This window comes from Bacillus rossius, chromosome 1 (assembly GCF_032445375.1).
Source record: "Bacillus rossius redtenbacheri isolate Brsri chromosome 1, Brsri_v3, whole genome shotgun sequence".
Taxonomy (NCBI): domain Eukaryota; kingdom Metazoa; phylum Arthropoda; class Insecta; order Phasmatodea; family Bacillidae; genus Bacillus; species Bacillus rossius.
Window position 1 is genome coordinate 155,337,339 of NC_086330.1, and position 18,728 is coordinate 155,356,066.

General features: G+C 36.5%; 1 protein-coding gene across 1 annotated transcript in view; it reads right to left on the reverse strand.

The window, feature by feature from the left end:
- LOC134546322 (chitinase-3-like protein 1) overlaps positions 1-18,728 on the reverse strand; it is a 167,306-nt gene that overhangs the window by 44,815 nt on the left and 103,763 nt on the right. Inside the window, exons 4-5 of the mRNA XM_063389065.1 lie at positions 4,621-4,856; positions 3,126-3,250 (exon numbers count right to left, since the gene is read on the reverse strand). Coding sequence (XP_063245135.1) covers positions 3,126-3,250; positions 4,621-4,856 — 361 coding nt within the window. The remainder of the gene's footprint in view (positions 1-3,125; positions 3,251-4,620; positions 4,857-18,728) is intronic.

Sequence of the window (18,728 nt, forward strand, 5' to 3'; positions counted from 1 at the left end):
GGAAGGGTAGGAATGTGTGGGAGTACCATTGTCTTCGGAAAAACCCAGCATGACTCGAGCGCAGGTCGTAGCAGGTCTGTGAGGGGTGGGGGGTAGAAATGTATGTAACCCTGTAGCCTATGTATTCCGATCTTCACCCCACTTCGTTTCAGAGTATGATGGGTGTATTCATACTGTTTATAAAGCTATGTTAATATGTAGCATGCAGGATGTATACTTGGTGTTCGCAAGAGAAGTAAGGATTCGATATGTCTCAAGGGAAAGAAAATCAAATTTGTGTTGTCCTCGTAACAAGCTACCATTTCTTACATGTAAAAAATTAGTGAATTTTTAAATCAAGTGTCATCGTTATTTTCATTTGTTTAACCTAACCGAAGTTCTCTATGTTCCTGACCACCCATGCTTCTCTCCCATCAACAAGAAAGTTGTTGGCAAATTCAAAGATGAATGTGGGGGAGAAGTAATGAGCGAGTTTGTCAGTCTGCGGGCCAAACTCTATGCATACAGGCACGGTGGCAAGGTTGAGAAGAAGGCTAGGGGCATCCAGCGTTGTGTGGTCAAAAACCACATCACATTCGGTGATTACCTGGATGCCCTGCTAGACTACCGCACAAGGAGGGCAGGTGTTAGAGCCATACGGTCGAGAAAGCATGTGCTGTACAGCGAATACAGCAATAAGCTAGCCATAACGTGGGAGGATGACAAACGTTTAATCTGTGAAGATGGCATCCGCATGGTGCCCCATGGCTATATCGGAGGCGACGAATAATTTTTTTTTTGTAAATAGTTTATGTTGTAAATAGTTTGATAGTTTGGTTTCTGTTTCCATTCGTCGTATAGTTTCCATTTTTTGTGTTATAGTTTTCATTTTGTTGTATAGTTTCCATTTTTGGTGTATAGTTTCCATTTTTTGTCTATAGTTTCTGTTTTTTTTAATAGTTTCCGTTTTTGTCGTTTAGTTTCTTTTTTTTGTATAGTTTCTGTATTTTTTTGTATAGATTCTGTTTCAGTTTATGTTCTTAATTTAATAAATAAGATTTTACCTACATATTACTCAATATTTTTTAATTGTTATAACCTATATCCCCAAGGTACTGATACTTATAAATGTCTTAGAGAATGGTAAAATGTAATTATACGCAGACAATCAGTCTGTTTGTAGAAGTCATAGAGGTAGGATATGTACGAGTATATTAATTAGGACTCGTCAGATACCCGGGTGGCAGTGACGGCAACGGAGAACTTGGTGAGTACAGGCTACCGACTTGTCTCGTCTTGTCCCCCCGACTTGTCTCGACTGTCTAAACTTACTCCGTCTAGACTTGTCTCGACTCGTTCCCGACTTGTCTCGACTGACTACATAACACTTGTAGGTTATTTACTTAATAGGTATATACAGTTAAACGAGTAATCCCCTATAAGCATACATTCAGGGACTTTGACAATGAAAATTCTCGTGTGTGAGTCTGGTGCGCATAAGGGTATGTATACTTTGACGCATCATGCCACACCTCTCCGGCCAAGATGATTGCTAGTGACGCTATCTACCGACTAGGTTTTTAAATTTGAAAAGACGCGCTCCGGCGGTAACTTTAAGAATTAAAGATGTCGACGGTGCCACGCTCTGGTAGCAAAACTAGGAACTAAATATGGCGACGGTGACGCCATCTGGTATCGATTATATGAACTAAAAGATGACGATGGTGGTGCCATCTACCAGCCAACTTGAGAACCAAGATGGCGGTGCTTCTGGCAACTAATTTTTGAATTTGGCGCGCGATACTAGCGACATCTACCGGCCAACTTGAGAACCAATATGGCGGCGTGCGACACCTGTCTGCCGACTCCCTAACTAATATTTGAATTTTGCGCCATCTGGTAGTTTGTGCTGAAATTAAAGATGGTGGCGGTATAATAATTTTAATTTCAAATGTGGCGCCTTAGATATGCATTAAGGAAGGCAAAACCCCCCTCCCCCTTTTATCATAAACTTGTCGTCAGTACGTAGCATATATAGATTATTTATTCCATTATATCCTAACTGGTCTTGTGGTCTGGCTGGTAAGGAGCCTGCTTTCTAACCTCAATGTCCTCGACGTTTTCACGTCCCATGGATCGAATCCCAGTCTCGGCACTGAAAATATTTTAGTTTAAGAAAAAAAAAATCCCTGCTGCTACCTGGTGGCGACCAACAGAACTATATATATCACAAGATGGTGGCCTCCAGCAAACGAAAACAAGATGGCGGCCACCAGCAGACAAAAACAAGATGGTGGCTGATGTTACATCGTATTTCGAAAATTTGAAGTTCAAAAAAAAATTCGAATCCGTGACGAAAAGTGCAATGGTGATGTCACGATTCGAAGCTGGTGGTAATTTCTAGAAATACAAAATGGCGGATGGATTAGCATATGGATTAGCATGGATTAGCATAGAGTGGCATGGATTAGCATAGATTGTCATACAGATTAGCATAGATTGGCATGGATTAGCATAGTTTGGCATACAGATTAGCATAGATTGGCAATGGATTAGCATATATTGGCATACGGATTAGCATGGATTAGCATACTGATTAGCATGGATTAGATGACGTCATCCAAGATGGCCGCCGGATCCTTGATTCTGCGCCTGTCCTTGAATTGGCATTTTCCATCTATTTTCACTGAATTTTTTTTATTTACCATTACTGTAAATGGGAGATGTGGCTTATTTTTTTCCATTAGTATAGCCGTGCGAAGCCGGGTCGGGCAGCTAGTATTACATAAAGGATTCTTTTACTTACTAGACAAGAGGCATCATAACAAAAATTTTCTAAAATGTGTAAGTGAATGTTTAATCATTGTATATACTCTCGTAATTGACGAGTCTCGTATTGTGACCTCGAGCACTTTCTTGATTTGAAAATTCATAATGCACAATTAGCCTACCCATTAAAGTTAATTGTTAGTATAGGGACAGTTTTCTGATAGTTTATTGGTTCTACATGACATTCAACTGTTATAGTCTTTGTGAATGTGACTCCCACGCCGTCCCACTGCGCTGTCTCTGGAGCGGGCGAACTGTGGTACAACATCTGCAACTGTGTTCGTACAGCATCTGCAACGGTGTTCGTCAGTGCTCACTTGGCTATCTCGGGAACGTTGTACGAATCCATGATTCTCCTTTTCGCGCCGACCGCCACTGACAGCAGGAAGCCGTGCTTAGAGAGTTCTTGCTTCAGTAGCGCCAGCCATTTCACGAAGTTTTCCTGTAGGCATGCCAGTAGAAACAGGTAAGTACTCAGTCCCAAAGAAAATTTAATGTTAATTCAGTCAATATAATACTAAAATAAAATTTATTTTTTAATTTCTTATACTTTTCTAAAGTTTATAATTGTTAACATTTAGTAGATTACCCCTCCTCCAAATAAACCTGTTATAAGTGCAGTCAGAAATTAACTGTTTTACTTAAGGTATATAATGAAAGTAAGCTCAGAATGCAGAATTTATCAAGGATTTATTTCCACGCTACCTGAATGACTGATTAAATTCCTTCGCAAAGAGAATGTTATTATTTTGAAAATGTTCAGCAGATGATTCTAGAACACTAAAATGTGAACACAAGTTTGTGTGATTATCGCAGTGTATATTTCTATTAGTTTTACAGATAAACAGGCGTGTAAAGAGATCAGCTGATTTATCTAAATTTCACTCAGTAAATCATTCGATACTACTCTATTTCATAGTATTATGGTTATACAAGATTCTTGCAGACCAACTTTATTAAAAATTATTGTGCAAGTTTGCTATAAGTAGTATAGTTTAAAGGCTCCTGGCACAGGCTTCAGGCTGTGGTGCCTGGTACCGACCGTTATCTTGGATTTGTGATGTCACAGTGGCCATCTTGGACTCAAAAATGCCTCAAAATTCATCAAAAATGACTCAAAAATTTTCTCGTTTTCTTCCTCAAAAATTCAAAAATTAGGATTTCGAAAAATCTCAAAAGTCTTTTGCCTTAGAAAGAACACATAATCCTAAGAGCGGGTAAAAAGTCCTAAGAGCTAGCCGCTCTAAGCAGCTGACGTCATTCTAGGAGTATGATGTAACCGTTGCAATTTCTGTTACGGCCGCCATCATGAAAATCTTTATTTATTATCCGACGTGACAAATCCAAGATGGCGGTCGGCACCAGGCACCACAGCCTGAAGCCTGTGTCAGGAGCCCCCAAACTATACTACTGCAATATCAAGCTTGATTTAAGCTTTGTTCAAGCATCCCCAAGCTTGTAGCTTTTAGAGCATGCTTGGTTAAAACCTTTCATAGTTAGCTTTCTAGAAACTATTCGTATGGGGACCAATTAGCTTGATTCAAGCTGGAAAAACTCTGGCAGGCTTTCTTGAAGCTTATGCTAATATCAAGGATATACTTTTCTAAATTTTAGCAGAGCAAAATAAATATTAGAAAAATTAGGGTTCTTGGCTTCTTTGTGAAAGCCACATCCGTAAAAAAAAGGTGCTTGAATTTTTTACAGCCATCTTAAAGGGTGATTAAATAACGTTTCAATTTGATAAGGCATTCTGAGATAGCCGAAACATGGAACACACGTGGACAAAGAGGCAGGACCGGGGTCGGCACTCGCCTTGTCCGAGGCGGAGGAGTTCTCGCGTCGGCCCGGGTACTCCCAGTCGACGTCGACGCCGTCGAAGCCGTGCTGCAGCGCGAACTGGGCGACGCTCTCGGCGGACCTGGCCCTCAGACCCTCGTCGCTAACCACGGCCGAGAAGTTGGCCGAGCCGGCCGACCAGCCGCCGATCGAGACCATCGTCTTCAGGTCGGCGTTCCTCTCCTTCAGCGCCACGAACCTCCTGTAGCCGTCTGCACAGCCGTCAGTGGCGTGGTTTTTATTACTTGTGGCTCTTCCAAGGCGTGTATCTCTAATTCCAAGTTATTATGCTTCTAAGTGAATATAGTCCCAATTAAAGATGTCTAAGTTGTGATTACTAAATTACGATGGTTCTAACATAGGCTTCTCTAACATGTGCATTTCTAACTTGTGAAGGTTCTAACTTGAGATATTTCCAAATGAATTTTGTGTGTACTGTTCTGTTCTAAGTTGCCACACCATGAATCATCTATGGAGGGCTCGCAGTCTTATCGTACAACTCACGTCAGTCATAGCAGTCACGAGCTGGCGAGAGTCATGGCAGATACGTGGGTTATTTGCAATAGAGAAATGTTAATAAGAGAGCAGTGGCGATAAGGGGAGCCTCAATTATTTCCGCTCAATGCTAGTTTAGACTCAACTGTGCCGTACACAATTAAGCCCCTGTGCCGGAAATGAGGTATTTCGGCACATTTTTTTATTTTCATTATAATTTAAAATTATTTTTGGAAATTTTATTTTCCATATAAATTGGCTACAAAAGGGTGAGTTACACTTTGTTAGGCTGGTGTACTCTACTTATTTAAACTTTGCTGCAGTGGCCCGAGGCACCTTTTCACAGGGGCCAATCTGATATTTTGTAAGGCTAAAGACGACGTTAGCAGCTCGGATGAAATTTCCCCCGCTAGCAGCCACGCCCGGGGCCTGTAACATTAATTCCCTGCATGACTAAATTTGCACACAACAGCTCTGGACGAGTTGTTACCACTTCTCAGAGCCCAGCTTAGAGCAGCACTTCCCGTCATGCATACGTCTTAGGTTCACTCATAGAAAGTCACGTTAGGGCGCGTTTTCCAATGCCATGTGGTGTCGTTTAGTCCCCCCTCTTACCCCGCCCCCTAGCGAGTGTCATCGAAAGTTCATGAACCCAGCAGGGCGAGAGGCCTGAGTCAAGGCCGTTCAGCTTCCAGAGCTGCGGTGCGATTTTGAGACACCCTCGCCATTTAACGAGCTCTTTTAGAACTAACCACCTCGTGGCTGATAGAGAAAGGCCACCAGCGCTCCCTGTGCACTTGAGATGGGTACTTCCATTCCCCATCTCAGTTAGGCCGCCAGAGCGCAGCACTAGCTTCAGCATAAGGACACAGGTTTCACCATCTCGACCTGGCTAGAGTCGATAGGCGGTTGTTTTCGGATTTGCTCTCTAGATAGCGCAGTGATTGCGTGAACTTCGAGTTAACCACTCGAGTTCTGTTTTGTTCTCGCCCCGCCCCTTCGGGCATCTTCGGATACCTTCGGTACACCCCCGCCCCCCAACCTTTGTTTCAGCCGCTGAACCCTGTTTTTAATTAAGACTCTTTCCTCGTGCCCTGGAACTTCTGCGCGCGACCTGTTTCTGGCTGGTATACAGTAATCGTCGACGCGGGATCCGGCGGAGATCGTCGTATTATGTAGTCAACATGCTACAAGGGATGAGATGCCTAGATTAGATAGTATAATATAGCCAGCCAGTAGTAAAAATTAGAGCTATATTTTTAGTACTTCTTCTATGTAAATTAAATTAAATTATGAAATTATTCTTTATCTACCGCGTCGGGATTTGGCCAGCCAAGACGCGGCACCGTCCGGAGTGACGGCATCATCCACCCTGCTTTGGTGAGTGTGTTTTCTACTTCGCTAAATTCCCCCCACCCCCTTTTTAGGCCTATTGGGCCAATGTTTTTCGGGACTGTCTGCATCAAGTCTTATTCGCAAGAATGGATTTCTGTTGCAGAATCCAAGAAACGGTTTCAAGATATACTCCTAGAGCCAGCCCCGGAGCTCTGGTAGTTTTTCTCGCGAGTCTGTTTCCTGCGATGGCCTATGGACTACCGCCCTGGTCCTCTAAGGCCTATTGCCACTTTTTTGATCCATCCCCCCACCAAATTGTCAACGGATCGTGAGTGAAAACAAGCTTAAAAGTGTCAGCTTACGGACCGATAGGAAGTTGTGAACTTAAGTAACAGGAACTTACAAATTTATATATATATAGACAAAATAATTTTATTGTTTTGTTTGGATATTGTCTTATGATTGGAACAAAAAGTAATTTCACTGATAGCTTGTCTTTACACATTTATAAAATTAATATAATGTATTTAATTTAATAATTTTTGCTAACATGTAATACGGTTTCGGGCCCGTCCGTAGTTTACGCAGCACTTAGCATTCTCTCTTTATATATATATATATATATGTGTGTGTGTGTGTGTGTGTGGACTTAGGATATCATCCGAGGACTTGCGCATGATATTTCAGCGTGGATCCGAGGACCTTTGGCAATCCGAGGACCTCCCCCAGGTCCTCGGATTAAAAGACCTCGGATTCACGCTGTTCTGTCAACCTAGTGTGTGAAAACATGATTTTTAAATTTTTTTTTGAGGTCCTCGGATAGACCGTAGAGAATCAAGTATGTAGTGTGTGTGTGTTACCACCACGTCGCGCTAGTATCGTTGTCACTTACACTCCTTTACACACGGTGTGTATCCCATGTTTCTCAACGCTCCAAACGAGGACATTTCGCTCGAGTTTACACACATATAATACACATCTCCGTAGTGTCTAACGCTGGTTGCGAGGACGTGGTGGACGTCTCTCATTTCACACCTTACGAAGCCACAGAGGCATGATCCGAGGACCTTAACTGGGTGCCATTTCAGGCGTATACATGTAAGCTGTGCTACATGAACAATTAATTCTTTATTACGCGTTACTTTTCAGCCTTTATCTTACATTCAAATCATAAACGTCTTAGTAGGAATAGGTATTATTAGAAATAGGCCCTATGTATTTTTAATTTTATTTGGAAGTCATAATTACCCTAAGCCTTCGAACATGAACATTAAAACATAAAAATAATATTTTTAAAAAAACCGAACGGACCTAAAAAAACACAAAAAATACTATAGGTACTAGAAATCGAAAAATAAATAATTACAATTATAATATTTTATTAAAATTATAGGTAATATGTTTGGATACGAATTTTCACATTGTAATTGTATAAACAATAAAATTGTATAAACAATACAATAAATTTCAATGTGACAGTTCTTGTCCAAACATAATTATTACCTATAATTTTAATAAAATATTATAATTGGTAGGTGCTACCTACTAATCAGTTTAAAGTCGGTGCCAAACCAAATATTTATATATATGTATATATATGTATATATATATGTATATTTATATATGCATATATATATAAATATATATATGTACCCATGTGAAATGCGGACCTATAACTTCAAACACACAAAGGCATTTACACTGTAATCAGAAGACCTTGCATTTTCTGGTGTTAAACGAAGAACTTGTAAGTATAGTGTGTTAGATGATATAAATGTACCCACATGAAAAGAGGACCTATGGCTTCAAACACACGTTGGTATTTAAACTGCAATCAGAAGACCTTGCATATTCTGGTGTTAAACGAGGACTTGTAGGCACAGTGTGTTAATATGATATAAATATACCCATATGAAGTGCGGACCTATGGCTTCAAACACACGTTGGTATTTACACTGCAATCGGAGGACCTTGCATATTCTGGTGTTAAACGAGGACTTGTAGGCACAGTGTGTTAATATGATATAAATATACCCATATGAAGTGCGGACCTATAGCTTCACACACACGTTGGTATTTACACTGCTATCAGAGGGCCTTGCATTTTCTGGTGGTAAACGAGGACTTGTACGTTGTACGAACAGTGATTTTATATGTTATACATATGTATATGTATATATATATATGTGTGTGTGTGTGTACGTATATATACACCCAAATGGTGTGTGGACGTTTTAAGCTTGTTCAATTTAGCCTACTGGATGCGGTTAAACATAAAAGTTGCAACCATTTGAATACAAGAGCTGAAATTTGCGTTTTCCTGGAATGTATAAAACGCTGTTTTACAAACGAATTTTGCCTTCTTAGTTGTTATTTCAGATTCGTGTAGTGCAGTCCATACACGAATATTTTCGGACATTCACTGCAACCGTCTATACACGTTTACTTTATCGCCGATGTCAGTAAGTAAAAAGTCAGGGGCATCAAATAAAGTCTATTTTTATGCTTCTGAACGCTTTGACTTAACCAATGTTTTTAATACTTCTGGCAATTTGCTTCCTCCCCCCCTCCTCCATCATACTGCTCATCCCTAGAAAATAAATAAAAATAATTTACGTAACCTACGTTGTTTCATTAAACAAATATATTTTTTGGGAAAAAAGTTTATTATTGAACAACATATTTCTTAAGATTATTTACCTCCCCGAAAATATTTCACTGTGTGTTTCATTACGTTCATGGGAATTTGATTATAAATATGTATTTTTACGAGAAAACGTACAACACTACTTGCAATAGTTTTATAATGATGACAAATTATAATTTTTATGAAAATTGCAAATGGTATTTCAGTGAATATTGTTGCTATCGTTTCTCACAGTGATGTTCAAACGCAGTCTGTTTTATCACGGCTCGGGAACACCGTAAGGATCACAAAGTATTCTTCCGCCTTAGCGTTGTGTCACAAGTGGCCATACGTAGCGAAAACACAATATGGCCGCCTTTGAGATAATAAATGTATATGTAAGGATAAATAAACAGTTATTCAGATATTCTTGAGAAATTCTCACTTTCACGCCTTGGTAAAATAAACAGAATAACTTTGACATAGACAACGCTGTGTAGTTCTGCAAAATTACACCTATAGATACTTATGTTTGCGTATCATAATAATATGAACTCAAATATATAACTAAGTAACTTCCATGAACGTTTGTAGGACTTGAACTAAACACATTTTTGCCGGCCTCTTTACGTATTTTATAGCAAAAGACCATTCGGGAGATGGTTTGTGACGTACTTGACGTAAGTTAGATGAGATCAGTTTTTAAAACGTTCCCATTTTATGTTCCCGGCATCAAGTGGTGAAGTGATTGATATCAACAATTGTATTAACTTTGGTTTTAACAGAACAGCACGTGTATTAAAGTAGGTTATTTATTTTGAGATATGTAGTATTTAATCACATAAAGTAACTCTTTAAAGGAGATAATAATTAATGGCTTTATGGTTATTTCAACTGTCAATAATGACACCGCATGGCTAACATCATCACTGCTTTCAGCCTGTGGCTGGGTCCAGAAAACATGGATGCCAATCCTAAAATATAATGTTTAACAGCTCCCGCACTAGACGGCCAAGTTGCCGTGGCCAGTTCGCCGCGACCTGAGAGTGCGTGGCAACTACCGAGAGAGCACACACTTGTCCGCGGCGGCCAGGCTCAGGCGTGTCGCTACGACTTGAAGGTGGATGCAGACCATGTCATTTGTGTGATTAGTCGCCTAGTGTGCGGGAGCTGTAAGGATGAATGACGAGAATATAAAAACAAATAACTTACCCGTGCGAATAAAACATTTTATCTTGATCAGACATCGAATGGTAATATAATAATGGGGTAGTATGTAAATGCAAGTATTTATTAATGCAAAGTATTGAAAATATAGTACCAACAGATTTTGGCCGTATCGAATATTTATTTTTACACTTCTTACAGTTAAAATCTTCTTCAATAACAATGTTAGAAGTTATAATGTGATAATCGTTTACTTTTTGGCTGTATGTGCCTGATACAAACATAAATAGGCCTACCATTGAATATACGAACTCGTGAAAAAACCATGTGGTAAAGAGGTTCTGGGAAATATAAACCTGCCCTTTAAAGCGTCTGACCTTGTGCTTTATTAATGGTCATTGTTATGCCTACTTTTCTTGGGAATTATTTCCTCATCATTTGTAAATACATTCCTCATCATTTGGAAATACAAAGTTGTATAATAAATTGTGAGTATAATGCGGAGTCTATGAGCAAAGTTGCTGTGTAAATGCAAATCATTCATTTTGATGAAGTACAATGGGAGATTTAGCGTAATGGCAAAGAAACACCTATGAGAAATAATATATAGCCTAACAGCAGACAGAATATCAGTGTTATTGGGGTTTAGATAAATATAAAGTAACATTGCAAACTCTATATAAATAAGTAATGAAAAAATTAAATAAGTTATGTTACAAATTAAGTTATAAAAGTATGTGGAACTTACTTCGGTTAATTCGCTTCAACAGCTGTCATGCATGTAAGATTATTTATATAGCTATGGCAATCTCAAAAATGGCGTAGACTTGTGACCAAAATAAGGCTTTTATAAACATGTTTTTATAATAATTTAATTCAAAACATTAATTTTTGTAAATTGTCTATATACGTTATTAAATCATTAATTTTGAAGTTGTAAGGAAGGTATGGCGAACTGACCAAAAACATCTTTGAGAAACTATCTATCTATCTATCTATCTTATCTATCTACCTATCTATCTATATATATATAATCTGGGCGACTAGATCTTTTCATTATGGAGACCTGGATTTCCTGAAATAATAGAGTGTATTGTTATTTTTAGTCGAATTTTTTTAAAATAAATTAATGGCTTGTGAAACCCTAGAAAAAAATACAATCTATGAAATAAACATAACTGTAAAATTATTGAAATCATAAAAGAAAAAGCAATATAATTACTAAATATTTTAACAAAATAATAATTTTAAATTATTTTCACATTAATTTAAAAATTGAAAACGAAAATAGTTATGAATTTCTTTCTTTTATTTGGTTATTGTAGAGGTTTAACTTGACTGATTTTTATAACTTTACAATCATTTTTTTTTCCATATAATTTTATTTTAAAGCGCATTTTTTATGAAGAAAGTTAAAAATTTTAAAACTAAATATTGTCTTTTTTTACTTTCTCTGTACTTCAGGTCACCATAATGAAAATATTTAGACGACATAACAAACCCCGTTGTATTCTTTGAGGTCGCTCAAATTCTATTTTTGTATTTATATTTTCGTGAGTCATGCACGTTGCTACTTTTTCGCATGGTTGAATCATTCGAATCCAGACCGGCTGCCGGACAGGTATCCATATGCAAAATAAATCTTCGCACCGTTATCACCATTGTGATTAAAAAAACTGAGAGTTTCAAGAGCTTTGTAGAGGAATGGGGTAAATATTTATTTTATATTTAAAAATGAAGAATTTCCAAATAGTATAGGTTCCAGACTAGTCATTTAATCAACTTAACAGTCAAAACACAGAATAAACACAGCAAGCACATTTCTAATGGAGACATAGAGGGCCCGAGGCTCCAGCACGCGTCTGGGCGCAGTCTCAGCAGGAGGAGAGGAGGCGTAGGCAGGCTGCGTTGCTAATTCCTTCCTGGAAGGTTACCAACCCTTTCGCAAGGTCATCCTCTCACGTCTTCTTCTCACGCGTTGCGCGCGTGGTGCAAAACTAAGACTTTCCGAATAACATGCATGTTTGAGAAATGTGTTTCACTTACACATTTAAATTTTCTGCTGTAGTTCTTAGGAATGTATTTAAAATTATTATTTACCTCTTTTTAAGTTATTTTATTAATAATAATTGTTTAGAAACAAATTTTAATTCATAACATGATAATGGAATGTTGTCTATAAATTACTTATTTGTTATTATAATCGCTCTTGTTTATAGCCAGCAAAGGCACACGAAATATACCAATCGTAAATAATGTAAGAAACTTATCTACTTAAAAGCCATTAAAAAATTTAAACCACTAAACCTATTTTTTGTTGAAATTTATGTTTTTAACTTCTCACTAGATAATGTTGTGGTACACGGACGTGTTAATACGGTTAACTGTTGGAAACAAAACTTGCATAACCTTTTGGTTTTCTAAAACTAGCCCCTAACAAATAATTTTATAATGAATAGTATTTATTACACTCGCGCTATAAAAAATTGGACTAAAACGTGTACTAGAAAATAAGTATATTACTGAAAGTAATACAGTGCATTTAAATAACTTAGCAACTGTATTGATCTGTTAAGTTGCGTTGACATATTCACCCCCGCTTATCATAAAATTATTTACTTTAATTTAGTAATACTAACTTTAGGTATGTTTAATAACACTTTTATAGTAATATTTAAAAACGTGCTTTTAATTACTCGCATTTGTTTTATAGTTAAACTGTTAAAAATTCAGATTCGAAATACAAGAGGTACGCACAATGTACCATTCGTTACTTAACCACAGTGATTTTAATTAGGAAGGCCGGTATTTCTGTTAATTTCCACTTCGCATAAACGAAGGAAACGAGTAATTTAACCGACTGTTCCCTATAGATTTGATCATTTACAAAGGTAAGTAAAATAATATACAGGACCAAGGAAAATTTTGGAAGTAAAAAATAAAATTTTCAAAGAGAAGATAAATCAAGGATCATGATTGTGAAACGAAAGAAAATATTTATTACATGTGTTGATATTATCTATAATAGGTAATATTGTCCTAAGCCATATTAATTATTTTTATTTTTTATTTGTAATGTATGACTGTTATTATATTCTTCTTTATATGTAGGAAGCTGAGATACCATGGAGAAAATCTCATTTAGTAACCAACCTATGTAAGTGTTTTATTGTTGGAGACTATTGCTGGTGTATTCAAGGAAATTTTGCTTCGTTGACATAAGTACGTCTATTAATAGAGAAAGGATTTAAGATCATGGATATATGTGCCGTTAGTGGAATGAAGAAGAACTTATGCTATCCAGTATGAGTAAGAATTCAAAAAAACTTCGGCTGAAGGTTTATCACGAAAAAATAACCCATAAATGTACAACTGATGGTTATTAGTGCTTTCCAAATATGATATACGCCTTTAAGTTGGAGATGAACAAATCGTTTATTGCAAATAATAGATCAAGTATTAAGGATAAATGCGTTTATTGTCTGCATAAAGTTTAATTTCAAAAATTCTGCAGTCATAACAAAACTCGTCGCTGTCAACAGGACGTATTCATAAAGGTATCTTCATAACTAAGTGCTGGTCTCTTATTACAGATGCCAGGTTAATTTATGTAACAAATTTCTGTAGAGATTTTTGTCATTTTTAATTTAAAGTAGAATCCCGGCGGACTCGCAGAAAAACTAATCTAATTTCTCCGACTAAGCACCTGGGGATTGGTCATTAAATGTAAAGATCAAGGCTTGCTGCGTCCTACAGCGCAAATCAAGTGCACAGCCGAAGAGTTCGTGGCGCTTCTGCCGCGTGCCGTATCTAATTGCTGTTGGTTCGGCCGGTCGCACAGTCAGGAGCGAAGTAAAACCACGGCTAGACTATGTGTGCCTATCTTGCTACTGGGTAGGTAGCTGGTGACAGCTTACAAACCTCTCCACTCCCCTCCCCCAACCAACACAATAAACTTATATTTCAGAAAAACAACAGGACCCGTCTTAACTCCACTACCTGTGATCTTGAAGCCAAGCCTAGCCCGGCCTGCGTATGTTGATGACTTCATTTTTACGACATTTCTCTACTATAAATGCTATTTCTGTAGATTTTATCTTTAGAACTCTCTTGCATTTGTAGTTCTCCTACAACAAAATGAATGTAGACAGTTGCGAAACTGCTAATAATTAACACTTACGCAACATTTTACGCCCGTTATATTACACTTTATAAATATCAGTTACACATATCTGAGACAGAACAACACACGCAAAATAAATATTATATTCAATTAGTAGTACTACCATTCAATGGTACTACCTATTAACCAATACTTATTGAGAGAAAATGAAAAATAAGCAAGGGGGGGGGGATGGGGAAGAATTAATATAGCGTGTAAGCCTGAGCCTGGCGATAGTGGGCTTTGAATCACTTGTGTGACTTGTGTGCCGACTCGGTGCTGTGAGGAGTGAAGTCTCTCTTGGGGGATCGGCTCGAGCATCGCAAGCCAGAACATCACCAGTGACTTGTGCAATCTGTGGTGTGTTCACCATGGAATGCAGTTGTTTTGATCCGCGGGAGGAAAAGAAGGGTGGGCATGAGAGCGACAGATTGTTTTTCTGGAAGTCCCTCGTGAAAGCCGCGTAGTGCTTGCTGTATGTAATAAATAGCGACAAAAGTTTTATTATCTTTTTAAAATATAGTTTCCTCAAGGGTTGATCAAACACGAGAGAGCCCCAAGTAAACCCACCGAGCGTCGGCTACATTCACCACATTTCTTAGTTAGGAAAATTAATAATTTTTATCCAGTCCGTGCTTCATCAAACCAAATTTTTTTATACTTAAACCTGTGAAATGAAATGCAAGTACACGGGTTGGACGAATGTTAACTTTAATTTTATACTAGGTCTATAATGTACACGGACGCAAATGAATAATTTTGCTGTTAGTCTGTAATACATTGTGAGTGGGAATCGCAAACACATATTTTACCCCGTTGAAGGAAAGCCCTAGATCCGTCCTGGGCATGGGTTGGATTCCTCGTCAATAGAGTGGGATTTTGTATTATGCCTCTGTTTAAATAGGTTGGGATGAATTATGGATTATAGCTATTAATTTGTAAGGGATTGTGTGTAATCTTTGAAGCACAAAAATCAAACTTTCTTTTTCAAGTTTTTCACATAAATTTCACGACGTTATGTGACAGTGTCACATGAAAACGCTCTTATCTTTGTGTTAATATATATGAAAGTTTGGAAGTCATCTAAAAATATAATATAAGTTACATTTTAAGAATTTTTCATTATTTAAAATTTTTTTAGCGACTCTGATTTTTATGAACTTCGTAAGTAACTGTCACCAAAACTACGTAGCACACGCGTTATATGTAGGTATTTAGTTAAATTTGTAAATAAAATAAATATTATTTACGAGTTTTTATTTTACGTAACAATATAAAATAAATAAACAAATGAAAATTGTAAACTATTCATACTGTGCAGTTTAAATTGGTTGAAATAAAATGAACAAAATATTCTTGGTGTTATAAATTACTTCCAAAATCTGTTACAATAAATTGAAAGAATTCCAATACTATTCATGTTACTGTGGACGAAGTGTGCGTATGTGTGTTATGTATGTAGTGTTATGTAGTGTGTTATGTTTTGTATGTACAGACGGTTGGAAAAAGCTAAATTATTAGTCATGCAATAGACCTTTTGTAATATTTGAAGTTTAAGAATATACTTAACAAAATTATGAAACATGTATTCTATGAAAAGGCTCCATTGCTTAGCATATTATTATTTTTTCCATGTTACAATGGTAGTGTTATTCTGCAGCTGTCACTAAAATAGTTTTATTTTTATATGATAATTTAGTCCTAGTTTCAAATCTAAGTAAACTATCTGATGATAATTTATTTATTATTTAGACTTATTATGTTATTGTTACTGGAAAATTGTTGGATATGTTTATTATTAGATTATTTTTAAACATGACTTGGTTAAAACGTCAAACAGAATTTTTCACAGCGTGTGAATTTTACAACCAGTAACAAGTTGACTTTTATCTAAACAAATGTTTTTCATGTACAATCTTCAGGTCATAGAAAATAGGAATGAGATAAGCTCATAATAATAAAACAACACTTATTTATTTTAAAGCAGACGGAAAGCTAGTTTTTTTAAGTTAACTATCGACTGACTTTAGTCAAAAATGAAACTAAGGCCGGCTACATTTTTATCTCACGCGTAGGTATAAATTTTGTGTGACCTATTTCTCAAAGGGGCTGAAATTATTTGTAATGAATTGTTTCAAACCCATTGTCTATACATTTAAAAAATCAAGTATTGTATAAAATATATTTTTATAAAAATGTTGAACTTTTTAATTGGCAAATATTTTTTTCTAAAGATAGCTATGAACTGTATTATCGAGCGAGCCTGCTTTTCAGTCTAAATGCCATGTATTTAATTATTAGATGCAAGCTTGGTTATGTAGCTGTGGCAGTAGGCCCTAGTATATACTTAGCACTGGAAATTAGAACTTCTATGGCAATAAAGGTTAATGAAAATTTTAAATAAATACTATCCTTGCATTTACTGTAAACTAAAGAAGCTTATCTAATATGAGTAGTATCACTAAAAATGATTATTAATTTCAAAATTTTATTCTCAATGATAACTAAGAAATAATATCATATACCTGAAACTGATTTGAAACTTCACGTTTAAAGTGTTTAAGAAGGCGTTGGTGATGCTTAGGTATTTAACCATTTTTGTCAAAAAAATAATTTATATCGGCATGAAGGTTGGAAAATCTAAAGCGAAAGGTTTTAAGTTTTTTTTAAATAATTCGTTAAATAAAGGTAGAACAAAAAAAGTGTCCTGGAGCACAAGTCAGAATCGCAGAAAGTCTCCATCTAACACCGTGTGGGCCGCGCCAAGGGCGTTAGGGCCATAACTGCCCCGGCGCGGCGGAGTAACGGGAACATGGTTGGAAGTCGTGACGTCACGGGGAAGCCCAGGGGGTCGTCACAAGATAGGTCTCACGATGTGCTTATTTAACACTAACGATTCGTCTGTACTAATATCTAAATGCCATTCACATTCAGAGTTAAATTATATATATATTACACCCAAGAAAATAAAGTTTACTATTCAAGCTTTAAGGAAACCATTTAACAAATGGTTTTAAATAAAAAAAAGTAAATCAACAAATGTTACACGGTCAGGGTGAAGTCCTTGTATTTTTTTTAATCGAGCTCAAGAAAATATCGTTTTATTTGGCAAACGTCTGGCTTATGAATTAAATAAAAAATAAACAGGATGCATAGATGTTAAATAATGGGAATTGCATCAAATATAAATGAGCAGCGTTACCTCGACAAAAGTTTGTATTTCAATACAGACATGTATATTAATATTTTTGTGCCCATGTGTATATTAATGTAACAATCGAGTGTTTGAAGGCACTAATTTTAAATTCCTATTTGCATTTTTACGATATTTATAACAACTTCTGTCAATAATGTATTTCAATATATGGGAATTTATGTAAATTAATAAAGTTATTTTAGAACCCAAAGATGTTAATGGAGTGTGAATCAAGTATTTTATAATCTAAACACATTTAATCTGTAATAAAACATTAAACAAAGACTTAACTTTTTTGACATGAATATCAAGACAAGGAAATACAACGTAAGACTTTTTTATTTAAACGTATATGTGTATTAAAATACCAAATCCTGTACTGGATGAATTCCGAAGAAAACCTAGAATTTAATATATTTTGGGTCAAAATTAAATCATTTGGTTTTATGCTGTGTTAGTAGCGTCAGAATCATTTATAGCCGATAGTAGCAGAAGGAGGAGGGGGGGGGGGGGGACAGAAATCATGTTTATTCTAAGGGTGAAATCTCTGTCAACTTTTATATTCCTTGGGCTGGTTTTTAGCAACATGCGGTCAGACAACACGTGCCTTCCTGCTAAATTACTGTTGTTTTGGAAATCTTTGAGTTTTTATAGAAGCTTTAGTAAAATAATTATTTTACCGTTAGTAGCTGCTCTCTTGAGAGATTTTGTGTTTTCAATTGCTATCGTGTCAACAAGAGAGCGCTTTACAGTTCTCTCGTTGGATGAAACAAAAGGTGATGCTAGAATGTGTTACAATCAAAAGGAAGACAAAGCAAGTAATAGGCACAATTACAAACTCCGGATTTGAAAATTTAAAGAGAATGGAAAAATCTGGGTTTCAAGTCTGCTGTTGTGTTAGGGGATGATGACATCAAAGATAGTGGAAAAACCGTAAAAATTTATCCACAGTAACCTTAACACTTTAGCAGACAAACATCGTGTGATTAGAAAAAAGTGTACCTAAAACATACATAATGTTTTTGAAAGTATATATATTTACACCAATTTAGATATTCGTGGCGGAGTGAAAGAGTGTGTTAGGTCATGGCTTAGTAACTTAA